Raw genomic sequence first — 27,707 nt, 5'->3', positions numbered from 1 at the left:
AGTATATTGGATAATTTGTTTTCTGGTCATTCTAGTTGTCGTAGGTATTTGACAGTCCAAATGGTACATTTTTTTTCTAAAACCTTTTGCTATATATCTCACGGTCTCATTTCTGGTCTACATCTAACCAGCTTGATAGAAATTAATCAAATCATTTCACTTTGCTGGCGTCTCAAAAATATTATTTTGTTGGTGATATGTTGCCCACTTTTTTTGGGTCAAAAATATTTGTTTTCCAAAATTTTCATGGATTAAAAAATTCTACACTTAATTTGTGAATGTGAAAATTTTCATAGATATCTTAAACCATCTTGAACATAAGAGAAATGTTTGCAGCAACAAGCAAAGCAGATTTACATTTTCTCAACTCATGTATCTTTATTCATTCATATCATTACATTATATTATATATTAAAAGAGTTATAAAAACACTGTATAAATTGTTGATATAATTAAAGCAAGTAGTAATTGTTTCATAAACCACAATCATGTTCACAGACCATAGCTTTGAGTGTGCATCTAGAACTAAATAGGATATCTTCCTTTTAAAGAGTTTCATGTGAGTTTACACAACATTTTTTGTTCTTTAAATTTCGATACAACAAACCACACTTCTCAGCGTTAAACGGTAAATCCATATTCCCAATACTAGAAACGAGGGAAATGAGGAAATGCTGAATATATACTAATAATTTAATTTATCGTTTTACGTTTAGGTTACATATTGAAATAAAGTTTCTTTAAACAAATTGTTTGTTGACTTGTTTTATAATGGTGTTTAATTTTCATGGTTATGTTTTCCAATATCCACAGTTTCTCGCACTTTTCATAATTACATATTTTTGAGCTAAAACTTTTTCTGTATACTTCAACTCTTTTTCTCGCAGAAAACTTATTAGGATTATGATATATTTTGAGCGACCATTTGGGCTAATCATAGCCGCAAGATCTTCTGCGGCGATTGGTTCTTAGGTACATTTTCGCAAAACAACACATGAGCGTCAAAATTGACAAACGTCAAAATTTTAAACGTGGGAAATATCTCCGAAAACATCCGATTGCTGCCATACGCGTGTGGTAAAATCCCGGAAAGTGGCTCGGATTCGTGGGAAACGAAACTGACGTGGTCAAGTGGCGCTTCCCGCACGCTTGATCGGTGTGTATTTGACAGATGGGAGTAGAGAAACTCTATATTCACAACCTTTCAGGATACCTCGTGCGTATTGTGTTTTGTAAATAGTATTTGAGTAGTCTGTAGAAGAACTGTAGACAGATCAATTTAGTCCTCTCCACTCATATATAGGAATTGTGTCTTATAACATCACTGCATTCGAGTTAAACAGGTGAGGGTGAGGTGAGGTAATTAACATCCTAGCATTTTACAAATGGACCACTTTCGGTTCAAATCATCATTACACCTTGATCGGTGAAACGGGATGACCTTCAGACATTAAACTTCTTATGTATTTAACAATATACACAGTGTGCGTAGGAATCTCAATTAAAACTCGGCTCTTCCTCTTTATCATTGTTCGACGGTGGAGCTACGTAAATTGTGTGTTTTAAATGAAAAAATCCAAAGTGCAACATCAAAACTGAAAACTCTTGAAGGGTGATGTTGCGGAGGAATGGTGACTTCACTAGAGAGAATATTATTATCCCTTTCAAGGATTGATAAATTAAATAATCTACGAGATAGCGGTTGGAATTTAAATTTAAATTAACCTAGCAATAACTACACCAAATTGAGACACCCTGCGACATCAACAACATCGGCTTTTATTTACTGATTAGAAACAATCGAAAACAACTAAATTTCGCTCATTCATGCGACCAGTGCCGTGTACATGCGAATTCACGAGGGCTAATAAAAATCATTTCCTTTCGTCCTTAAATGTCACATGATCAAAGGTACCTTTTGTGTCCATTTCATGTGGCGTTTATAGTCCGTATGGAGATTGGATCTGTAGTTTTGCAGTTCAACCCAATAGTAGTTTCAACAAAATGATGTTGTATTGATATCTCTATGAGTATGAGTACAAAGTGTTGCTGATGCACGGCACTGGTGAAATAAAAGCCACAATATGTATAAATAGTAAGGCTTAACAAATATTACGCATTTAAAAAAACAGAAAGTTAAGTCGTAATGTTGTTGATATTGTTTGCGTTAGCGGTGCCTGTGTTGTTGTACATATACGTAAAATGGAAGTACACATACTGGGAAAGGAGGGGAGTGGCACAAGCGGAAGTGAAGTTCCCCTTCGGTAGCTTTACGAACGCCATTTTGAGAAAAATGACTGTGGAGCAAAACATTCAACAGTTTTATGGAAAATTTAAAGATCGTTATAGATACTGTAGGTACCTCATTATTTATATTCATATTGCTCTAGATATTTGATAAACGAAAGCAGATCAAATTTCATAGTTTTTAGATAATTGAAAGTTATTTTTATTTGAGTAAGAGTACAAGGTTAGACACATTTTGAATTGAAGATTGTCTGTCCACTGTATTTTTGATGGTCTTATGGATGGCCTAGATTGATAAATAATAACAAGGTTTCCCACGTTTCCATAGTCCATAGAAACAAAATAGATATTGTCGTGAACCTTGGTATGTGGCCATAATTGTTATAAAACAAGGTCGATTTTGCAGTGTTGCCGCTTCTATCTGAACAATGTGCACAAATTGTTGCCGCACTTATCTGCCGTCTTGTTCGATAGGTTTACGTGAAATTTGTCCCGAAAATTTATTTCTTTGAGGTATATCTCGCAAAATTGTGTACTCCCAGTAAAAATGGAGAGCGGACGTATAATTTCAAATATTCCAGCAACCAGTTTCCGCATCAAGGTTTCCATTTTCCCGAAAATTGTTCTTGAACTTTCTGAATATCATTCAGATATCTGAAAGTTCTTCTGATGATGGATTTTTAATGGTGATTTGTAAATAGTATTTTAGAAGTTTGTAGAAGAAGGGAAGGCTTAGCTTAATTTAATCCTCTCCATTGACTTAAAAAAAAGTTAAAAAATATATGGGAAGTGAATGCAATTAAATTATAAGCGTTATAACTAACCAACTCATTTTAATTAACCCAATCGACAAAGGGATACTTGAGTTAAAAAAAGTAACTTTCAAACTACCTGGGGTTTTTAAGGATTTTAAAAATATGTATTTTTAAAAAAAAAATGCTTACTAACATTAACTATCGACTTTGGAGGTTTAATATATACTCTCAAATATTTCTCTACAAAAATACACTTTTACTGTTAACTGGAACAAAACCTCTCATATTTCAATGACTGCCAATACCTGAGAGTTCTAGATTCTAGTTTTTAAACTTCTTCGCTTAAACTTTGGAACTATGCTCTGGCCTGTTCGACATTTGTGTGAATATTCTTGAATTTACATCATTTGTTTATTATAGTGCAGTAGTAAATTTATTTGTTTTTATCATTTCAGTCGGGATGTACCTCTTCTTTCAACCGATATGGATCGTTACGGATTTGAATTTAATAAAACGTATCTTGCAATCGGATTTCCAACATTTTACCGACCACAACTTTTACCATCACAATAACGAGATCTTGACAAACAACATCTTCAATTTAGAGGGCGAACGATGGCGAACCTTAAGAACTAAGCTCACACCTACGTTCACTTCCGGCAAGATGAAGATGATGTTTGGGATAGTGCACGACCTGAGCAAACAGTTGAAAACATTGGGTAAGTTATACAATAAAGCTTTTTTGTCCATTCATGTATATAATGATAATGTTTTTGACATTAAATTTGTGGCATATCCCATAATGATATTTTGATTACTATTCTTTGATAATACTTTTTCAAATATGTTTCTACATTCTTTTCTCTTTGCCTCCTTCTTTATCCAGTTAGCAACATTTGTGTTTGTTTATACGCATCTTTCATTTCCTGTCTATCTATTGTTTGTTTTGTGATTGATTGCGTAATTCTTTTATTTTTTACCTTTCCATTCTACTTTGTTTTATATCATTTCCAACATTTTCCTTTCGTTGCATATTTGTAGCTTTCCTATAGGGTGGTCTATTTTTTTATTAATTTTTTGATTTTTTACAGTTGAAAGTCACGTAAACAACAAACCGTTGTTGGTTACGGATGCCGTAGCGCGCTATTCAACCGATGTAATCGCAAGTTGCGCTTTTGGTATAGAAGCGAATTGTCTAGAGAATCCGGACGCAGCGTTCAGGAAGTACGGCAGAAAAATATTTGAGCCGAGGCCGTATAAATTTTTATTTGAACAGTTTGTCAACTGGGACGTCCTTGCGGCGTTAGGCCATCAATTCCACCCCAGCGACACCACAAAGTTCTTCTTAGAGGTGGTTAAGGAGACAGTCGAATATCGAGAGAAAAATAATATACGAAAGTGAGTTTGTGAAGTCATATTGTGGTTTTACAATATTATGTCTGGTACTGTCAAAGTTGTCAAAGAAACACCATTTTCCAGTACTTTAAGGGCTCGTCTCTGTAAAAATACAAATATGGAAAGTTTATCCTTCGATATCTTGCAGACATTAAACATTGAAGATATAAATCACAACAAGAGAGATCACTTTCCAGCTGTCCGCCTTTCTTCTTATTTTGAAACAAGCTGCCAATCATATACTCCATATATCATTCAACTTAGTTCCATAAGTCATATCAGATTTAAGAACTGCGTGTCTCTAACTTCGAAAGAAGTTTTGACTGATCCAAGATTTAGAGTAACGTTAAACTCGGAAATCATAATACTACTGGCACTTATCCAGTACTTAAGCAATGATATAAAACTTTGGCTCTGCGATACTTGGATTCAAACCCTTATTCGGCGATTTTCGCCATGGCAACCGCAGAAGTTGTCTTGGTGAAATTGGATTAAAACCATTTGAAGAACTTGATAGCTGTATCAAATCTCCAAACAGTTCTTAAAATGACAAGCTAAAATAAGTAGATAATACTGTAATAGAGCCAAAAACAAAGACATTTATTATTCTTATTATTTCAGAAACGATTTTGTACATCTCCTGCTACAACTGAAGAACACAGGCAAATTAACAGAGGACGGTGATCTTACCAATAACTCCCAAGGTATATTGACCTACCGAGACGTAGCAGCCAGTATGTTTATATTTTACGGAGCAGGTTAGTATGTGGTGATATGCACCGACGCACCTAACACTTAATATTAGGTTTCGAAACGACTTCGACCACAACCTCGTTCTTGCTCTACGAGCTGGCCTGCCACCAAGATATTCAGGACAGATTAAGAGATGAAATTAGAGAAGTGTTGGAGAAACACGGAGGAAAATTGACATACGAAGGACTGCAAGAAATGCACTATGGCCAGAAGTGCATCGACGGTAATCGAGCCTGCCATCCGACCTCACTAGTATTTCTAAAACCCGTTCATGTTCTGCAGAGACTTTGAGGTTATACCCACCGTTAGCTGTACACATGAGGAAATGCTCCAAGCGGTACCAAGTGCCGGATTCCGATCTGGTGATTAATAAAGGTGACGTGGCAATTTTGCCCGCGTTTTCTATCCACCGCGATCCGAATGTATTCCCGAATCCGGACGAATTTAATCCGGAAAACTTCAGCGACGAAGCGAGGGCCGGTAGGATTTGCAGCGCCTGGATGCCATTTGGAGACGGACCCAGGCAATGCATCGGTAGGGTACTCGGAAGTGGTTTGAAATTTTTGGTAAAAACATACACATTTTAGGAATGAGATTTGGATACATGCAGATGAAAACATCAGTAGCCACGTTGCTGAGTAACTTCAGATTCACCCTCCACAAGAGCACTCCCACCAAATTAACTTTCGCCTGCAATACTATCACGATGACGGCCGTGGAGGATATTTTGTTGGACGTTTCGAAAGTCGATTAAAAATTTATGAAGGAGAAGTTCGATAAAATTGTACAGTATATCGAAATAACGGAGCTATGCGACCAATAAATTTTTTTAAATCATTATTAGAATAAATTTTATTTAATTTATATGAAACGTATGTTGCGATTTATAGGAAGCGTTTTTTTTTAAATAATAAAATAACTCAACGTAACTTAAGAATAAGCACATATAAAGACGTCAACTCAAACGCACAGAAACTTAAGCTGGAATAATACCAAATCCGTTTGATTTTTCGAAAATCTAAAAAATGAAACAGGAAATGTTAACCCTGAGCTACTATCGTGGGGTCAAATCTGCCCCGAGCACTTAAACATCTGTGATTGAACTGAGGTGGCTTTTACTTGATGAAAATCCATTTATCAAAATTTTATCAAATGTGACATTTGATAAAGACACTGTGTTGTCGAAACAATTGTCATGTCATAATATATAATTTCGTGAAAATCTGAACTTTTAGTTCTTATTTATTTTGATAAACTTCTGTGATTACCTGGCAGACAGTGTGTACAACTTTTTAGACTCTTTAAACGACCCACCTGAGATATAGCCTTATAAGTCCATCTAAGTGACGCAGATTACATAAGCGACGAAGTCGAATCAGCATCTGATGAAGAATCGTCTGAAAATTATTATTGGGTTAAAAATCCTCCGGCACCATGAAGAGTTCGCGCGCACAATATTATTACGCACCTTCCAGGTCTTCGTCGACCTGCCTTACAATCAAAACCATATTATTATTTCGATGGAAGCCTGCGCTGTAGTTTCTTACCCTGGAAATTCGCGCTAGATTCGGATTGTTTAGAGGTTTCCTGTAGAAGTGCTTGTTTGCTCGAAACTTCAGTAATATCAGCAAAACTTCTATTTTTTCGTGACTATGCTTCTAACTATTCTTCTATGGATGCCAAAAGCATGGTTGTCACCTTGAGAAGAAATCGGAATCAGAATTACTGTGTAGCGTTTTCCTGAACTTTCTGAATGTAGTTATATTTTATTTATTTACTATTTATTATTATTATTTATTTATTATTAATTATCATTTAACAAATTGCATTGATCAACGGCTATAATCCGTCCATTATCGATAAAATTATAAATAAAAAACAAATCCACACAAACAGTAAACACTATTTATCCGAAACCTAATACAGAACACCAATAATTTAAAACAATTACATACATAGGAGAACCCAGTGAAAAAGTTTCAAAAAACAGCTTTCAGAACTAACAACACACGAGGAAAATTTTTAAAAAACAATAAAACGAAATGTGTAAAATCTCAAAAATCAGGTTGATCTTGTCCTAAAATTTAAAATTATAGAAAATACAGCCACAAAAAGTAGAGAATTAAATTTATTGGAAGCGATGGAGACAACAACAAAATGAGATATTCAAATGTATTGCTTAACGATCGATTAGATTTAAATACCTCTAATATTAAAATATTGCACCTTTAAACAATTTGATTTTAACGTTATCACTATAAAAACAGTTAGTATTCCATATATGCCGACTTTGCTCTAATGAAATAATTTTCAAAGTTATAAAAAAAACTGCAGAGCTACAAATATAAATATTCCTTTAATTACATTCTCTTAACAAAAGCGATTAATCCGCCCCCACATTTTCGACGTCCAAATATATTTCTTCTTTGGTAGCTAGCGACAGAGAATCCACGAGGTACGTAAACGTTTCTGGTGTCAGTGGATTCAAGGTGTACCTGTGGTTTCTAAGCAACGCAGCCAGAGCAATTTTCACCTGCATGTAGCCAAACCTAAGACCTAGAACCGCACGGGAATACCAATTGGGTGTTTCTGGGTAGCAAAAATCTCACCGATGCATTGCCTGGGACCCTCGCCGAACGGCATCCAGGAGATTTGTTCCCTCTTAGCCTTGTTCTCTTCGCTGAAGTTCTCCGGGTTGAACGTATCAGGATCGGGATATATATCCGGATCTCGTTGCACCGCCATAACCGGAACGAAAACTTGGGTGCCCTTCTCGATGATGGCGTCGGAATCAGGCACCTTGTAGGTTTTGGTGCACTTTCTAAGCAACAATCCCGATGGCGGGTACATTCTTAGCGACTCTATTATGACAAACACGGTTATCTGCTTGATAGACTCCACATCGAATTGGAAAGGTGATAATGGGTCTCTCGAAATGATCTGGCATCAAATTTATTTACAACTTGAAAGCACAATAAGCCAGAAAATGTTTTAAAATCTTATATAGCTGTGTTTTTTTTAACATTTTGAGATTTTTGGAACTGCAAGGGCAACTGGGGTGACATTGACTTAAGGTGAAACAAAGTCGAAAAAAAAATATTTTCCAGAAGAGGCATGCGTCAAATTTAACCTAATTTGGATCGCTCGGCATCAGTCAAATATATCTATCTATTCATCCTTTGTTAGAATAGAGAGAGCCATAGCATTTATATTTCACGGTATCTTCGAGTAACGCTAATATCGAATATAATTCTTTCGCTAGTGTGAAAACTAGTATTTTTTTAGAAAAATAATATTGTATACTGCAAAATAATTTTTTAACTTGACTCACCCTGTACACATAAGCTATTTCTTCGACATTTTCAATACCACTTCAAATGTATTTTTGCAAGAAGCTATATGTTTTAATAAACAAAATGAAAATCTCCATATGATATTATCGCACCCGATTCTCTTTGCAGTTGAGCAAAATCTATTTAAGGATAAGCCTATATTACAATTATTAGATTTCAATATTAGAAGCGACTTTTCGTAATAGCAGTTACTTAAACGCGAATAAAAGAAATTTTTATAAACTTGTCAGCGATCTACTGTCTCAAGTTATTTCAAATTTTAAATAAAGTCATTAAATAATGGTAATCATGGCGATTACCAACCCAGATAGCACACAATATCCCCAGTATATCCCGTCAATATCTCATTTAAGTCGCATGTCCCGGGACATGTCGAAAAAAAAATATTTTCCAGCAGAGGCATGCGTCAAGTTTACCCTATTTTGGATAGCTTGGTATCAGTCAAAGATAATCCGTTTTGTATCTATTCATTCCTTGTTAGGATAGAGAGAGTCATATCATATATATTTTACGGTATCTTGGAGTAACGCTAATATGGAATATAATTCTTTAACTAGTGTGAAAACTTGAATTTTTTTAGAAAAATAATATTGTATACTCTGAAATAATTTTTTGACTTGACTCACCCTGTACATATAAATTATTTCAAAATGTGTCTTCGACATTTGCAATATCACTTCAAACGTATTTTTGCAAGAAGCTAGATGTTTTCAAAAACAAGCATTAACGAACATTAAAGAGCGTTTAAAAACAATAGTCCAGATTCTAATTATGTTACACACTTAAACACAGAAAAACCTATTTTTGACGACAATTTTGATATTTTACATACAGCCCCAAAAAGTAAAAAATGAAATTTATTGGAAGCCATCAAAATTAACAAAATGAGACATTCAAATGTATTGCTTAACGGTCAATTAGATTTAAATACCTCTCCATTATTAAACTAAAATCATTAATTAAGGTTTTATTGTCACGGTGGTGTTGTCGAAACAATTGTCATGTGAATATATATGAACTTTTAGTTCTTATTTTTTTTATAGGTGTACCTAATTTTAGATTTTATCTTCGAACCAAAGGTACTGAACATTTTTCAATTCTGAGGGACTACCCGTATTTCTGAACCTTTTGTGACATCCAGCTTTCTTTTTTATATTGTATTTCAAAACGAGGAACACATATGTTAATCATTTCATACAATTTGACTAAGGTTATTTATTTATTGACTTTGGAATACAAACAGCAACAGCAAATTAAGGAGCGTTTATTCAAAAACATAAATAAATTTTAAATGTCACACTATGATTTTAGAGATACAACCAACTTATTTTAGGCTGTTTGGCAAGAATTTTCCGCAATACGGAATATTTTGAACGTTCCACATGCCCAATATCAAAGGTATTATATATTGAACCATCCCTCGTAATTGCGATATATAAAATGTTTCCTATGGCCAACTGCTAGAACGTTCAAATTGATTGTACAAATTTGAAAGCCTAGCCAAATGCCTCTGAAAACTCAACCAGTGCTCAATGCGAAGAATATTAAGATAGGAAGGAGAACAAATCTCTAAAATCCGAAAAACGTATCGTTGTCATTAATGAACAGCGAAAAAGGGGCCCGGATAGGATCCTTGTTGAACTCCTCTGTCAGATTTTTGTCAAAGGCCTTACAGAAATCGGAATGCACTGAAGCTAATCAAGACAATTAGTAAGTCTAATATGATACAACTGAAATAAACAGCCGACCAGATAATTTTCTGGTCGTCCATGAAGTTAGGTACGTAGTGGTGACGTCACTTCAACTTGATCTTGTCACCCCTGTTTTCTTCTGTATTAAGTGGGTCTTGATGTGTGATAAGAAAGAAACAATTCAACAGTTTTATAATGAAATCTTGTAAACTGATGTCAAGACTTTGTCTGGGCCATAACATAGTGCTTACCGTCAATGCATTTTTGGGTGTAGTGCATCTCCTGCAAACCTTCGTACGTTAGCTTTCCTTCAGGATCGTTCCTTACGATATTTCTTATTTCCTCCCTTATCTTGTTCTGGACGTCTTGGTTGCGCGCTAGTTCGTAGAGCATGAAGGTGGTGGTCGTCGCGGAAGTCTCGAATCCTAGATGCAAAAGCGACCGCTTGTAATGAGATGGGATACCGCGTTGCTTCACTTGCCTCCAGCAAATATAACGAACATGCTGGCCGCCAAATCGTTCATGGTGATGACGCCTTCGTTGGTCTTAGAAATGTCCCCGTCGTTGAGCATCCTCCCCTTGTTTTTCAATTGAAGGAGAAAGTGCACGAAGTCGTTCCTAAAACAAGATATCTACCGTAATTTAGGCAATGAAATAACGATTTCCAGAGTCAATGGATGTCATGATAAAATTGTCGTCCTTTTTCTTCCAACAGTTCATCTCGTCAAAACTTGTTGCGTTGGTCTGGTATACTTCCTTCACTTTCTTTTCGCCATATATTTTCATTTCAGTATTATTGTTTTGAGGTACGATTTCTGTAGGTGAGACAGCCCATATTACTCTCTCAACTATTTTCTCTTGAATTCCATCTTCTTCTCTTTCATCATCAATCGTTATTACTCCCAGATAAATAAATGGTGCTCTTTCATTTATTTATTCTTATCATTCATTTTAACCCTCTTTCTTTATCTGTCTGTTCTAACACTGTTGCTGCTTTCACTAAGTTCTCGAAAGAATTGTTAGGTCGTATGTGTGCATACTTTCTGTGAGCACTATACTGAATGAGGTTGTCGAAAGGGGGACTGAGGTGCTCTGTCTTTTTCTACATTCAAGATTTTTTCTCTTCCATTACCTCATTTATTCTATTCCTAGCAGAACAATCATTAATTTGTAAACCGTCTGTTGTCTACTTGTTGAATTTTTTGTTGTTCTTCCTACCCAGTCTCGGTTAAGGATTGGATGACTGGCTTTGGCTATGTCTCCATCTAGATTTCACACACAATCTTATCAATACGTCTTCTTCCTTTTAAGTCTCCTAAGCTTCAAGAAATGAAATGCGGTATACCACTTAAACACGCGTTTAGGTTAGAATTCAAAGTCTAGCACAACTTAGATGAAACTCCTTCGCACTGCCATTTGGCATTTCTTACCTGTGCACGTGGTTCTTCTCCCGAAATTCTACGATGTTTTTCACCATTTCGTGGAAAAACTTGGAAGAATCACTGGGCAAGAACGTGTACCCCAGGAAAGCCAACAGCTTCCACGGCAGAAACTGTTCGAGAAACGATTTCAAGTTCCTCGGTTCAAAGATTTTTCTCCCGTGTACCCTCAGCTCGGCGTCCGGATTTTCCATACATTTGGGGTCCAGGCCGAACGCGCAGTTTGCGATCACGTCGGTCGAAAAGCATGCGATAGTCTCTCTGATGCAGAACGGCTTTTTCGAGTCGCTGTACATTTCGTCGACTGTAAATTGAAAAATTGTATACACAGTGTGTCCTACTTACCAGGCAACCTAATAATTCAGTTGTTAATAATTGCCCTGAGTTTTATTAAACTCGAAACTCGATGCGTCAGTGCGAGTGAACTCCAATAAAATATATTGGGTTGTTCGGAAAGTCATTTCGTTTTTTTTTGGGGAATATGAAAGACAGTTTTCGTATAATGAATAAATATTTTATTAAATTATATATTGGCCATTCTGGTCCAACACCTTTTGTCATCTTTCTGGCAGTAACATAATTTCCCTCTCATAAAAGTTTTGGTCCTTGCTGGCAAAAAACTGGTTCAGGTGGTTTTTGACATCTTCATTTGAGATAAAGGTTTTGCCATCTAAAAAATTTTGCAGGGACCGGAACAAATAGTAGTCGGAAGGCGCCAGATCTGGAGAATATGGTGGATGTTGCGGTACGTCCCATTCAAGCTGTAAAAGTTTTTGGCGAGTGACCAAACTTGTGTGAGGTCTCGCATTATCCTGGTGGAACACTACACCCTTCCTTGATTAATTCGGGCCTCTTCTCTTTAAGTGAATCATTCAATTTGTCCAGTTGATGACAATAGACTTCTAAATTAATCGTTGTATTGTCCGGCAAAAGCTCAAAAAAAAACGATTCCTTTGACATCCCACCAAACGGAGAGCAACACCTTTTTTTGGTGAATGTTGGCTTTTGGCACGCTTTGAGCCGGTTCATCTTTTCTGCTCCATGACCTCTTGCGTTTAACATTGTTGTATACAACCCATTTTTCGTCCCCAGTAATAATCCGCTTCAAAAATGGATCATTTTCTTGACGTTTGAGGAGCGAATCACACACGTCAACGCGACGACACAAATTTCGCTCCGTAAGGACATGGGGCACCCACACATCGAGCTTCGAGGTTAAGCGCATGCCTTTCAAATGGCCATAAACAGTCGAATTCGACAAATTTAATCTCTCACCGATCTCTCGTGTGGTTATTCGCCGATTTGCATCAACTAATGCCTTTATCGCATCTTTGTCAGCTTCGACCGGCCTTCCAGACCGTGGTGCATCTTCGACATCAAACTTGCCGGATCGAAATTTTGCAAACCAGTTCTGGCACTGGGGTACTATTAACACGCCTTCTCCATACACATCCGTCAATTTTTTTCTCGCTTGGACAGCATTTTTACCTTTACTGAAGTAAAAAAGTAAAATATGACGAAAATGCTGCTTATTGCTCTCCATATTTAAAAGGGCACCAACCAAAAACTACTGCGTAGAATTAATAGAACTTTTTCACACACAAGCCTTACAATATCAGCTCTCAAGACATATAATGGCTATGCGGCTTAAGTGTGAAGTTGGTTTCGAAAAAACGCAATTAAGTCCCCTGACGGGAAAAACGAAATGACTTTCCGAACAACCTTATAATTTCCGAGGTCAAAATCGGTACAGTATTTTGTTAAAATGATAACTGATTAACACACTTTAATTCATACATAATTTAGTGCTTCGCCATACGTTATCTTTATGTTGGGTCGAATGTCAAGCCAACTCAACATCAAAAGTTGCCAACATACCTACAAGAAGCCTTGCAGAAGATCCGATCCTTAAGATTTTTTTTATTTTGATCCATGAAAGTTAAAATCCCAAATGACATTTCCGCAAATATTTTTGATAAAAATGAAGCAAAACAAAAAAGATAGCAAAAATGATTTCAGTAAAAAATAACTCCGTAAATAGTAATTTCAATAATTTCCTTTGGAAAAAACTTAATGATGAAGCAATGTTTTACTGTCAAAATTCTTTCTTGAATAAACAGTTGTAACAGGTACCCTTAAATGTAAATGTTTTTATACTCCTTTTTTTCCATATGAGCAACTTTTTCCAAGAAGAAACTTTTTTATTGAAATTGGTTCAAATGCGTTGCGTTTACTGTATTACACCCTGTTTGATCTCTTATTAATAACAATTTTTTTAAAAAAAATAGGGGACTTTAGCTGCCTGATATAATTGCTAATTAACGTTGCTTTATACAAGGATTATTTCACGGAAACATAATTTGCCATTAATTTGAAAAATTACGCAAATCTACTGGAAAATTTCTCTTGTTAAATGAATAGTAAACTTTCAACCTGCTTATTGAGTTTGCATTTTTTTTGTATTTTTTTATTAATTCACATCATTCACATTTGACGACTGTGAGAAAATCACAAAAAAAAACTTACAATAAAAGTCCCTTAAAACATATCAAAATTTTATAAATAAGAAACTATCCTGGTGGTGATTAGATATTATAACGCCTTGCTTTTAACTCATCAACTTTTATACAAACCCAATTGTTCTAGGGCCTGTCCCAAGGCGTAAACGATATCGAACATCTGCTTCATTTTTCCAGAAGTAAAGGCCGGAGATAGCTTGGTCCTCATCTGCTTCCATTTGTCCCCTTCCATATGAAAGATGTTGTTCGTCAGAACTTCCTTCTCGTCGTAGTAGATGTAGTGGTCGGTAAAATGATGGAAATCTTTCTGGAGGATGTTTTTGATCATATCGGGACTGACGGGGATCCATATGGGAGTGGAAAATAGATAAATACCACCTACAAGCGTTAAAAGAACTTCAGGATACTGTTAGAACTGTTGATTATATTGATAATATATTACATTGATAATCTTCGTTTAAGAAAGTGTCATTTCATCACTAGTAAAACACTTTCTCTCTTGAGAAAAATTACAATCATTAGTGGTTGTTGATCAATGAACATTAGCACCTCAACCTCAACATTTTAGCATGGGCTTAAATTGAGGGAAATTTTATAATCTTTTTCTTGCTTAGTTATATAAACCTGCGAATATTGTTTTCTCCTTGTTCGAGTACATATATTGTTCTTAGTGAAATTTGTTGCATATTATTATTATATGATAATATAATATTTTCTACAAAAATTTGTAAAAAATATAATTTTATATTCTTATCACTTCATAACAAAAACTTAACCTTAAAATAAAAACAGAAAGCCTAACAAATATGTGTTTTGTGGTCCAATAACCAATTTAGAGGTTTAAAAAGAGAGTGGTTAAGACGAAAGAGAGAGAGAGAGAGAGAGAGAGAGAGAGAGAGAGAGAGAGAGAGAGAGAGAGAAATAAATAGGAGAGAGGTTTTGATAGGCTTTTGTATGTGATTACTGAAACACCAGCTAATCTCTTGGTGTTATCGCTGAACTTCTAATTGACAATAAAGTTCAAAAGAAAAGAGATACCACAAATTCCAACTAAAGTGTTAGGTCTTCTTCAATGAATTTTTTTTTCTGAACTTGGCAGTCAAATGCAGTCTTTAAAATGCAATAGACGAGAAATTACATTAAAACAGACATAAAATAAAGAAGAATAACCGCTTAAATGATAATAGCTATGAAGGAACAAATTCTAGAAACCTTATAGAAACTTTTGAAAAAAAAAACATATATTCGTATCGGCGTATTTGAGGTGCCTCCTAGAAAATCTATTGTGGGCACTATTAACTTCGTCTACTTAGTTTTCGCCAAAATTACAGGGTAATTTTATAGAATATAAAAAATGGTTTAACAACAACAAGCTTAGCATAGATTTCCCAAAAATCCTTAAATTTTAAACTCTACAAGCTTTGACATAAAATCTTGCAATCAATTTAAGTATCTTGGAGTAATTGTACCATGCTCTCGCTCATTCGCATATAAATTACAAATTAACGTTTCATAAAAAGGAATTTTAAAAATTGTTTATAATATGCATATATGTTATCCAACAACACAAATATTTAATGAATCAGGTATGCTCGATGCAAGGCCATTCTATTTCCAAAAAATAGCAGTCCAAATCTTTTTTAAATGAAATTCAAGAAATGTTGCAAGCTGCGTCATACTAAAACAATATAGTATATGATTTCAAGAATTACCTACAATTTCAACTTTATTAATTTGGTTCATTTATCCATTATTTGTTTATGATTATTTTGTAATTTTTGTATAAATATTCACTCTGTATGCTTACGAGGTTGAAATTGGCAATTATTAATCTAAGAGGTTTTGTTTATTGATTATGGAGAAAATCCATAGTTGTTAATGTTTTTTTATAGTTTTTTGTTGGTTCTACCAAAATTACATTTAAATTTCTTCAAGGCTAAAATTAGGTTGTAGTTTAGCTAATAGTGTATTATCTTACCATAAGTTATAGGTTATTCTTGTGAAAAATGTATTTATTGTCTTCATGGGTTGTATTGGACTTATCTTATGACTTTGTATTGTATTTGTATTATATATATTTTTTCTTGTTCTCTTTTTATGACAATAAATGCAATATAATAATAATGAAAAACAGAGTAAAAAGTGTAACCTTCCTTTGTCATTATTTGTTTTGGTTAGTTTTGGTTGGTTTGGTGTTCACAATTTTTGTAGTTTATAAATATTATCCAAAAGGAACCAATATGTCCAACTAGTCACCTTCAGTCCAATTCGATATAAGCGGATAAGTTTAAACTTACCGTGTTTTTGGTTGAGTTGCTTAAATTTGTTTCGCAAAAGCGTCAAATTCTGATCGATGGTGCGCCTCTTCAATATAGTTTCCTTTAGATTTCCGTACGGAAATTCGGGTTCAATTTGGGTGACCCCTCTTTTGCTCCAATAACTGTACCTATATTTTATGTAGAAATACGCAACGAATGAAAGTATTGGTATTAGGAAAACAATGAGCACCATTGCCTTGGAAACTTATCAACGAACTATGTTCCAAAAATTCCTCATTCGCCAAATAAACAACCGTTATCGCAATGAACGTCGACATGCAAAAGTCGCTCGACTTATACAGAGTGTTCTTTTATCGGCATCCTAAAATTTCAATCTGAAAGCCATCCTGATGCCGAATTGGTGTTATGCTCTGTCCATATATAATAACAATATACAGGGGGTTCATTTAAAATAAGGTAACCGGAGGTGGTATGATCTTCAAAATATTTTTGAATAACCTAAAATTTAAAATTTTCAAGCTTTCGTAGCTAGAAAGACGCGGAACAGAACAATGGCGAATTAAAAAATCGTACTTCAAGAAAAAAGCGGCAAGTCAGTCAAATCCTGACGATTATATACATTACTTTGATGATTTTAAGAGTTTAACCTTAATTGCAATTTCGGTAGATTAATGAAAAATACATGATTTGAATATGTGAAGCGTGTTCGCAAAGGTATAATGTTAGAGCGAACATACATTATTAATTGGAGACACAGGTATTTAAGCCGATTAAGAAATACCACCAACAAAATTGTAATGTAAAGTATTTAGATAAAAGTTGGGTCAATGTGGGTCAGACGATTAATTATGTTTGGCGTGACACAGTAACACACCAAAACAGACCGCAGATAGAAATGAACTGTGAATATTTCGAGTTTGGAATAGTCGCTTATTCGTAATTTACTTTTCAATGTTGTGCCTACGAATAACGCTTCCCACCACTCTTGAAACTTGAGCTATCTACTGGCCTCATAGAAAAAAGCCGAAATTCAACATTGGTTGCTCTTTGACGTTTCCTAACTAGCTGGTATGGAATTCCAATATAGAACACATTGGTGCGGCACAAGCGGAAAGAATACTGAATTCATCATCGACTAAAGTGGTCATTCAAAATGTTTTGCTTGAAAACGATTTGTGTTTTGAAAATTCCTACCCAAAGAAGCACTTATTAAAAGTTTTTAAAATGGGAATGTGTGTTAGGAAGTGTAATGCGGATAAGTTGGCTATGGACCGGGGATTCAGAGTTGTCCGTCATCTATCATGTCATTAGAATTTTAATCCCATAGAACTGAAACTCAGTTGAAGAAGAAACAACACCTCGCCGAAATTTAGTTCTGGGGCAATAGAATGAATTGGAAGTGAAGTAGAAGAACGTAAGGGATGGCAACACGTACAAAGATATTCAAAGACTTGTAGGATCAAAGATTAGAATAGCAAAAAATGAATGGCTTAAACACGAATGCTAGGTTATAAAACAACTGCACATTCAAGGTGACTGGTCCCTAAAGGGGACACGTCATTCAAAAAATAACAAAGCCACAGGCCCGGATGCATTTCCTTCAGAAGTACTCAAACTCCTCTATGAAAGATACGTTTGAATGTCTCATGGATGAAGGAAGAACGAAGACACGAGTACAGAAAACGGAATACAAACAACATTTATGTAAAGGTGTTCTGAATTGTCTCATAGACTTAATCCCCTAGACCAGTATTCCACCTATGGATGTGATAGATTTAGTTGATTTCACCCTAACTCGGAAACAGGTTAACCCATTGGTGAAACAAGATTTATTAGATTGCTTAATAGTATCTTTAGACCCAAATTATTTTGAATTTAATAGACAGATTTACATCTCTAAAGAAGGCTTGATTATGGGAAACCCACTTAGTCCTTTGTTAGCCGAGATTTTTATGGATAATTTGGAAAATATCATACTAGAACATCCTTTAAGTAAAAGTTTTCTATGGTGGTATAGATACGTGATCCCACAGCAATACAAATAAAGAGAAGAAGAAGAAGTGGGCAGGTTTCAATACTTGGGATGCTGGATAGATACCAAATTAGATCCAGACGCAGAAATAAGATCGAGAATAGAACAATCCAGAAACTCTTTTGTACGACTCAGAAAGCTCCTATGCGACTGACGAATCAACCTCGAGCTGCGTTTAAGATTCTCAAAATGTTATGTGTGGTCTACTCTCTTGTACGGAGTCGAAACATGGACACTAAAAACACAAACCATTAATAAACTAGAAGTTTTCGAGATGTGGACATATCGCAGGATACTTAAAATACCATGGACATCGCATACCACGAACGAAGAAGTTTTGCGAAGGCTGGGAACTGAACGAGAACTATTCAAGCTTGTGAAAGTCCGTAAGACTGCATACCTGGGTCACAGCTCATCGTCAAGGGAAAGATCGAAGGCAAGCGGGGGCTGGGTCGGAAGAAACTGTCATGGCTGAGGAATATACGACAGTGGACTGGCATGGACTTCGAAGAGCTCATAAAATCGGCTGAAGACAGAGAGAGATTTGTCACTGTGATATCCAAACTCCACTGATGGAGATGGCACGTCAAGAAGAGAAGATAGATACGGGGATGATGTCTTTGCTTGCTTTGACAATTGAATTCTTTTTTAAATTACATTAATTGATTACATAATCGTATAAAATTCACAATCCAGAATGAACAGCATAACTCTATTAATTTTTGAATTTATCATAAACCTTCACACATGGATACAGTCATACATAACAGCTCAAATCATCCTTATACACACAAAATGGCTGCATTTCACTCTTTTATACACAGACTTCTTAATACGCCACTCTCAACAGAAAATTTCAACATAGAACTTAATATCATTAAACAAATGGTACTGAACAACGGCTACATAGATAAAATTAAAAATAAAAAATAAATCCAGACAACAGTAAACTCTATTTATCAGAGACCTAATACAGAACAGGAACAATTTAAAACAATTACCTACATAGGAGAACCTGGTGAAAAAGTTTCAAAACTAATTATGCTACACACTTAAACACAGGAAAACACGTTTTTGACGACATTTTTGATATTTTACACAAAGCCACAAAAAGCAGAAAATTCAGCGAAACATCAGGCAGTGGACAGGACTACAAGATATAAAATTCTTAATACAGGCCACAAGGAATAGAGAAAATGTAATCGCAAAGTAGAAAAAATATCTGCTTGGGAAAAATTTGTAGAATATGCCGTCGAAAAAGAAAATGGCGAGAATTAATCATTAATGTGGGGATGAGTCCAGTGAAGATAGTGATTACTTTGATCTAGAAGAACTTTTTTTATAAATATTCTAACCTTGTTTTATAGAGAAATTTACTCCTTCATTCGTATTTATAATAAATATTGTAAAGAATGGATTTTTCCCTGCATGGAAAAATAATGCATGCGAGAAATCTCACCGATGAAACTCTACACAAATCGAACGAAGTACCGAAGTACGATTCTGGAACATCATTATACAATTGCGAATCTATTTATTTAGGGTTATACCCCAAGCGGGGTAGGCCTGTGTTCATAAAAAACTACCAATATTAAATACCGAAATATGTCGTAAAAACGATATATCCTTTGGCGAACTTTAACTGCTCAATTGCTCTGACTGGATTTATAATAGTATAGACAGTGAGCACGCAGATTTTGATATTTTCCATGAAAGTTTTGTACATTTTAAGCTATAGTTAAGGGTAATGACGTCCTACAATTTAGTTTCATTTCTTTAGTTGGTGCTACCTTACATTTAGATATTCAATAATGAAAGTCGTGACTAAAGTGTAGTTTCTAAATCTTTTCGCACTATATACCACCTGTATGTAACAGCGCACAACCGGCATGCAAAAATATTTGTTCCTTTCATGTCGGCGACGATAAATAACAACGAAACCGTTTCAGATACCGCTCGGCGGGTCCACCACAATACAATGCACCTAAATTTCATATTTCACACACCATTAAACGCGGCCGACGTTACCGAAAAATGTCCACAACGGCCGGAATGAACACATCAATTACCGTAATCATTGGATTTGCTGGTCCACTTGTTCACGGCGATAATAATATAGTTTGTGCCACGTTGCCGCCTCGGAGCTTTCGCAATAAATCGTTCGTCGAGCCCGACTACCATAGTTTCTGGGCAATTATGGTTGCTGGCTGGCCCTCCATTTTCGGTAGGAAAGGTACCAAGATCCTATCTACGATTGTAGATAGGGTATTTGAAAATTCTAGAAAACGGCGTTCCGCCCCTTGTCGTGCGCCTGCTGGTCTCATCTGTATATAAAATTATTATAATAAAAAGGAAATAACAAGTAATACACATACACAAAGGACTCTAAGAAAATGAATTTCTTGCAAAAGTGGGCCGTCGGCCGCTTGGAAATTAGTTACCCTAAAATCTAATTCCGACTTCGCGATCCTAACAACAGATAAAGGAAATACTACCATATTCAGGAACACAAATGAATATCAGGAAAAGAGTCAAGATGTTCTTACAAGCGGGTCCTATCGTCAATTTACAATAGATTCTACGTCATCTATAGAACGCAACCGTTAATCCGTTATTGAGGCTTTTTCTCTATCAGAATGGCTGAAAAAGTCTCTTACCCCTCATGACTCTAAAATTCCTCAGCTCTACGGACTCCCTAAGATTCGCAAACCTGGAAAACTTCCATAGGCTACTGTAATGCTTTTTACGAAACTTCTGGATTCCTCTTGCGTCGGTTTTTGTTAAGTCGAACTTGCCAACATTTCGTCAGTTATCCTGTTGGCTTCTTCAGAGCTTAACTGAGCTCAACATTATTTCGGATATATTAAAAACATCGGGAATAGCTATGGGTTCTCCATTATCACCAGTCACTTTAATGATACGCTGATGATAATTTTGTTATTTGACTTGAATTATAAACTAATAATCATCTCCCATTTTTAGGTATTCATTTCAATAGAAAATCAGACCTAACACTGAGTCGATCTGTTTACAGAAAATCTACGCATACACACCGATATCTTAATGCATCTGGCCCAAAAATCATCGGTTACAGACTTATAGAGCCCCAAAATCGTCTCAACTCGAGTCACCCAGAACTAAAACAACTTACATGTGCTCTTCCATTTAATATTTTTGTGGATTGTGACCACGTTTCTACAGTTTTTAAGAAATATAACATCAAAATCACCACTTTAAAAAATGTCTGCACATCTTAGATGTGTCAAAGACAAAATTCCGTCTGAGATAGCAGGAGTTTACAGCATTTCGTCCATACGCGGCAAAGAATGTATTGTGGAGACCGAACAAAGAATGTCAACTGTGCTCAAAGGACATGAGCGAGTCTTGAGACTGCGAAAAATAAACTGATCAGCATTTCCGAAAACAATCATGAAACCGGATATCAAACTGAAAATTCTTGCATTTATATATGAGTAAGATTTTACCACGTGATCATAAAAAAATAATCTATATATATTTTTTCTTACTTATGATTACTTATGATGGAAAATAGATCCCTCAAACGATTTTTTAAAATTTTGATTTTAACACTTTTTTATAATGAAAATTTTAGGCTGTTAATTAAAAAATGGATGAAATATCAACCGTACGAGACAAAAAAAAGAAAATTTCACTGCTCGTCATCAGTTTAAACAAAATGAATTTATTTATGACAGCGCGCCGGGCGCTGTCAAAGCGCCGCCTTGAGGAGCGTCTCGAACTGCATTGAAGGTTTTATCAGTGATAATTTAAAATAATAATACAAAATATTATTATAAAACAAATTTTAATATTATTTATGTTATTTTATTATAATTGCTATTAATAAAATTTTATTTTTTTTAACAACATTAACACATAAATTGTAAATTTGTCGTCGGTTATGTTTATTTAAAAAAAAAAACTTTTTTTAAATAACTACTTTTTCATCCTCTGAAACGAGCCTGCATTCTAGTGAAAAAATTTCCAAAAAATTTCATAAATTTATATCTTACGGTTGATTTTTAATCCATTTTTCAATTAAAAGTGCTCAAACTTTCATTATAAAAAAAATGTTTGATTTACAAACAAACTTATAAACTCATAAATAAATTCCTTTGATTCCGGACTGAATCAGAATCGAAGCTTCCACCATTTTGTCAGTAACGAGTAATTAACATGCATATTACTGCTGCATAAAAGGTTTTTTTTTAGGAAGCTATTGCAATTATGTGAAGATGGATGGATGGTAACAAAAAAACATTTTCTTAATAATTGAAATATTATCTTTTCTCATATATTCTTGTCAATAAGAAAAATACTAGGAAAATCACCTTTGCGCTAGTTAGCTGCTCATCTGTCACTATCAATATTGTAGTCATGGTATCATAAAGTCGTTCGCAATTTCAGTTATATCGTAAAAAAAGTTCTCACTGATTGCCTCCATCCCATGTTGAAGAGTGAAAGGAAAGGTGTCATTTTCTTAAAATTAAAAATTATTCGAACTTTTCTTCTTCAAACTAAAGAGTTTAAAACTCGAATGCAATTGCCTACCGTGCCACCAGATGGCGCTCTCTATTTTCTATTCCTGTTTTTAAATATTTACCATTTTCACTCACTTGGATGGCAGCCTCATTTTTAGGAAGGAGACCAACCAGCTAACCATATGGTATTAGGACCCATGAAACAAGCAAATGTCAAATTTTGACCCAGCATTAGGACAATCCGCAGCAAAACGATTGGTATCTATCCACCCAAACATCAGATAGATGCAACCCTGTATATTTTCCAAGCATTATACTCGCATAAAACTTATTAACATATTTTTTTAAGATCGCCGAGCGCGTGTTCTCCTTTGCCGCTATACATGGCCAGTTTTTCGAAAATAAAAAAAACTCGGCGTAGTAGCCTACAATATATCTTCCAGCGGACCCGAAGGAACTCGAAACAATAGAATCACGAAGCGGTCCAGATCCGGATTTGCGCTCTTATCAAACCATGTTCACGGGTTAATTAATTAAATACATAGGCGGATCGTGTACACTCCTGCTATAGGCATCACCCAACGGTTTCGATATAATTTTCAGTTATTCGCCTTTGTCCTGGGGTGTCCAGATGGATCATTGAAACTACTCCATTAGGGAAAGTTACTATTCAAATTTAAATTCAACATGCAAATTTATTTCATAATACTTACAATAAAACAATTGTTTTCACACGTCAACTATAAAGTATAAGATATCAAAAGATATCACAGTCTATGCATCACATATTATAATACTAATAAATAAGCAAATACAACAAATCAAAAGTATAAAACACAAGAATGTACACAACAAATTAATAAAAACAAAGTTTACAAAATTTAAATAACACTATGCCAAGCCCAACCACAAACGCCACCGTATCTACCCAAAATTCATTTTTCCAAAATCAAACTCGAGATATTCTTGCATATTGTAGAAAACCCTCTCAAGTAGAATTTGTTTTGAGTTCGCTATAAATGTATTCAAACTTGAATCCCTTAATTTGTTGGGTAAATTATTATATAAGACAGGACCGTACTATAAGTCAATCTTGTAAAAGGCAATGTTATACCAGTTTTACCACGGGTGTCATGTTCGTGGATTTTAGTATTTGTCTTATGAAGCTTAGCATTCTTCTTCACGTAACTAAGACACAATAGAATATAATGACTTGGCAACGTCAGAATTCGGAGGCCAATAAAATATGGTCTTACCTCATCGGCATATCCTATTCTCGAAAATACTCTCACCAATCTCCTCTGTAAAAAAAATACACTTTATGTATGAGCAGCATGGCCCCATATAGGTAAACCGTAAGAACACTTGGAGCCAAGAGAGAGTGGTAATCCAACATTTACACAGACCGAGGCATAAGACCTTTCAGTGATCTAATTAAAAATATATCGCCGATAATCCTATTACATAATTTGTCTACATAATCTTCCCACGTTCTCAAAATTTGAGGTCCACTTGATGATCTTCAAACATTGTGTTTGAGGTTTTTCAAATTTTATCCCTTCCTTTCTCCACACCTATGGCGAAGAAGCGGAAGCAAACACTACAGATGATAATGCTAGGACTTCGAAAACCTGTTAAGTAATGGGCTCTATCGGAAGGTAATATTAAAATGAACAGTGAAAAGAGTATTGGTATTATTTACCTATTTTATATTTAGGGAACGCTTAGTATTTAGTGCACTTGTTTTCTTTTATTTTAATATAAATTACTGTTATAAAATGGATTGCAATTGAGAAACATATACGAGGTGTATTGAAAAAGTAAGGTGACTTTTGCAAATGGGAGGGCTACGTGCATTCGATCTTCGACATCTTTTTTTTTCTTATATTAGTACACAGGTCCCTAACATATGTTCACAGTTTCAGTTAGTTTGCAAGTTTACTTTTTTTCGTTTTGCATCACTTTTTGACCGAGAACAGAACCACAATCATGCCTCAGCCACCATACTCAACGGATATGGCTCCCTGCGACTTTTTCGTGTTCGCAAAACTCAAGAAACCCACAATAACGCGTTTTACCACAAACCGAAACTCAATTGTACGTACTCCACGCGGGTTTCGCCAACCAAGTTGGCATCTTCAGGAGAAGATTAAAACTAAGCTTAATAGAACAAATGTTCTCTATATATATACACATCGGAAAGTGGCAGAACCAATCATCGCGTATAATGGGCTAAATGGGATTAGACCTCTGTCCTTGTTCAGTGCCTTATTCCCTCTCTTAACAATTTCTAAGCTTTCGTAGGCATCTAATTTGCTACTATTATTTACATGCTTAACTAATTTTAAATTACTAATATCTACCTTATGATTATTGTTGAACATTTTTCTAATCTAGCAAATTTTAAATGAGCTAAATGTTCCTTAAATCTAACATTAATTGATCTTTTGGTTTGCTCTACATATGACTTGTCACAATCGTTACAACATATTTCAACATTGACACTTCGAAGACCTGCGGCCCTGAAGACTCTATCAAGTCCAAGGAATTGAGACTACTTTTAAATTTTCCTTACCAGCTTGAAGAGTCGTTGATTTTTGAAGTTTGTTTTTAAATCTAAATTTCCTAACTAACTTATCGATAAAACTATCTTCATAGCCATTCATTCTAGCCACCTTTTTTATAAGGCTTCGGTCCACCTCAAATCTTTCTTGATTTAATTAACCCCTGAAAGTGCCGTGAATAAATTGAGCAACGCGAACCTTTTTTGAGACTTAGATGGGCGCCGCCCATGTTTCGGGAGCAAGTGGCGTCTTCCGTACTGGACGCAGCGCAGCGGCGGAACTGATCAAAGATAACCGCTCGCGGTAGCCGACGTTCCATTGTTTTCGCGTTCGGAGTGGGTGTCTGCGATCTGAGGCCAACATCGCGAGCGAAACACGATCGGAATATATCGTAATTATAATGAACAAAAGAAGTTAAACGCCGAGAACGCCATTTTCAGAATTCTTGCTGCCAAAGTGAACGCTTGTTTTTAAATCTCGATAAATTTCAAAATAAAGCGTTGATTGGAAACCCTCTAATTTGTGACTGTGAACTTTGAACTGACAATCGAAAGACTTCGCAGCCGACTAAAAAATTACAAACACAAACCTTGTCTTCACTATGCGCAAAAAGAGAAGAAATGGAGCTAAGTTTCTTGTCTAAACCAAAATGCAGGAAAAACAAACTCACGGAAGTGAAACTTACAGTTAATACAATACTTAAGAGTTTAAACGCTTATTTTTTCAAGTGGTTTTTGAATGAGCTAGTGGAAGTACAAATAAAAAAAGTTCACAGCAACATTGGTCCGAGGTCTATTTAAATAAAAAAAAACGCTACTTCTATTTGCGAAACAGGGGCTAAAATTAAAATTTATGCTACTTAGGAGAAAAGAGCAATCAATTCCGTCTTGATTCTGGTGTTTCATAGCGAAATTCTTGAAGTAAATGGTATGTCAAATGTATATTCTATAATTTCTATGGTTTAAAAAGTTTAAAATGAGCTTCCGATTTTTTATTTCCTCTGTATATTTTTGGTAAAGGTAAGCTTAATCAACTTAACTTCATACTAGCGAGTTGTACAAGCTTTCAAAAGTTTTTCTGTGTTGAAAATGTAGGTTTGATTTAATTTAAATCTAAATCGCTTTAAAATGCATATGAAATTAACTAATTTATAAATAAATATGAATAAATTTGTGCAAGGTTTTTGGCATGCAGATTGTTCATCTGATCTGCAAAAGGAATTATTATTTACGAATTATTTTGATTACCAATAGTATAATTGTATTGTACACCAAGTACTTAATTTTAATTATATTCAAAATATCACCTGAGTGTTTAGTCTAAAAATTCTCGTATATACCCATGTTTAATTCAATTAGTTAATTAATTTCATCAAAGTTTGGTTAGTGCCCTTGTGATTGTGTGATCGGTAAGGATTTTATTTCTTCAACTGTATTTGATTAATACGAAATATGTGTGGACAGGAGTGTAAGTAAAATTGGAAAGTTCCGATGAAGATGACCTAGAAATATCAACTTTTACACCAAACCAATAAAACGAGGTCGTTAGTAAAGGGCTGCAGGCTGGACCTCGCCAGTCCAATTATATAAAGGTATTATTATTATCATCATCATGATAATAATAGTAATAATAACAGTAACAATAATAATAAAACTTATAATAATAATAATAATATCCAGCGACTAGACACGATTTAATTTTGATTATTATATTACCAATTAAATATTTTCAAAAAGGAAACTAAAGAAAAACCCTTTTCCTCTAAGTATCAGGCTTAAGAAGAATGTCAACTTAACGGGAGGATTTGGTGTTGGTTTGGATTTGGCATTTGTTGAGAAATTGTCAAATATTGTGGATCTAAGTCTAAATTATAATAAGGACATGAACGGTTTTACGCCACAAAAATATTAAGCTGAAAATTCCCTATCATTTTTATTAGAATTAGGTTTTCCTAATGATGGGGCTCAATCAAAAAATGAAACTATCAAAGTAATCTTGCTGAAATAATACAGAACACAAAAATTGATAATACTTGTAGCTTAAAAAAAAACATTTTCTATGGTGTCCCCCAGAGATCCGAGATAGAGCCAATATTATTCATTCTTTACATAAATAATTTGTGCCGTGTAAACATACCGGTGACCATTAAATAATCTTAAAATCAAAGCGGAAGACGAT

At 34.9% G+C, this 27,707-nt stretch overlaps 2 protein-coding genes across 3 annotated transcripts; one reads left to right on the top strand and one right to left on the bottom strand.

The window, feature by feature from the left end:
- Window positions 1-2,105: 2,105 nt before the first annotated feature.
- Window positions 2,106-6,000, top strand: LOC132707769 (probable cytochrome P450 6a14). The gene is made up of 7 exons (XM_060679710.1): window positions 2,106-2,354; window positions 3,458-3,721; window positions 4,094-4,400; window positions 5,019-5,155; window positions 5,203-5,373; window positions 5,433-5,684; window positions 5,738-6,000. Exons 1-7 carry the CDS (start codon window positions 2,147-2,149, stop codon window positions 5,902-5,904), a joined length of 1,506 nt encoding a protein of 501 aa, XP_060535693.1. The 5' UTR covers window positions 2,106-2,146; the 3' UTR covers window positions 5,905-6,000.
- Window positions 6,001-6,125: 125 nt separating this feature from the next.
- LOC132707767 (cytochrome P450 6a2-like) lies at window positions 6,126-16,672 on the bottom strand. Of its 2 annotated transcripts, XR_009619773.1 has the most exons (9): window positions 16,450-16,672; window positions 14,267-14,530; window positions 11,625-11,937; window positions 10,676-10,812; window positions 10,446-10,619; window positions 7,760-8,011; window positions 7,515-7,706; window positions 6,619-6,848; window positions 6,126-6,547 (listed from the first exon to the last, which is right to left on the bottom strand). XR_009619773.1 is itself a non-coding variant. In XM_060679708.1 (7 exons), the coding sequence occupies exons 1-7, from the start codon at window positions 16,661-16,663 to the stop codon at window positions 7,534-7,536; spliced, it is 1,527 nt and encodes a 508-aa protein (XP_060535691.1). In that variant the 5' UTR covers window positions 16,664-16,672; the 3' UTR covers window positions 7,489-7,533. The 2 variants fall into 2 exon arrangements, 1 of the variants encoding a protein (XP_060535691.1); XM_060679708.1 differs by lacking the exons at window positions 6,126-6,547; window positions 6,619-6,848 and having other exon boundaries at window positions 7,489-7,706.
- Window positions 16,673-27,707: the final 11,035 nt, after the last annotated feature.

Source organism: Cylas formicarius, unplaced genomic scaffold, assembly GCF_029955315.1.
Source record: "Cylas formicarius isolate icCylForm1 unplaced genomic scaffold, icCylForm1.1 PGA_scaffold_9__14_contigs__length_23061073, whole genome shotgun sequence".
Lineage (NCBI taxonomy): Eukaryota > Metazoa > Arthropoda > Insecta > Coleoptera > Brentidae > Cylas > Cylas formicarius.
The sequence above is the reverse complement of the archived record's forward strand: the minus strand, read 5'-3'. Positions and strand labels throughout refer to the sequence as shown.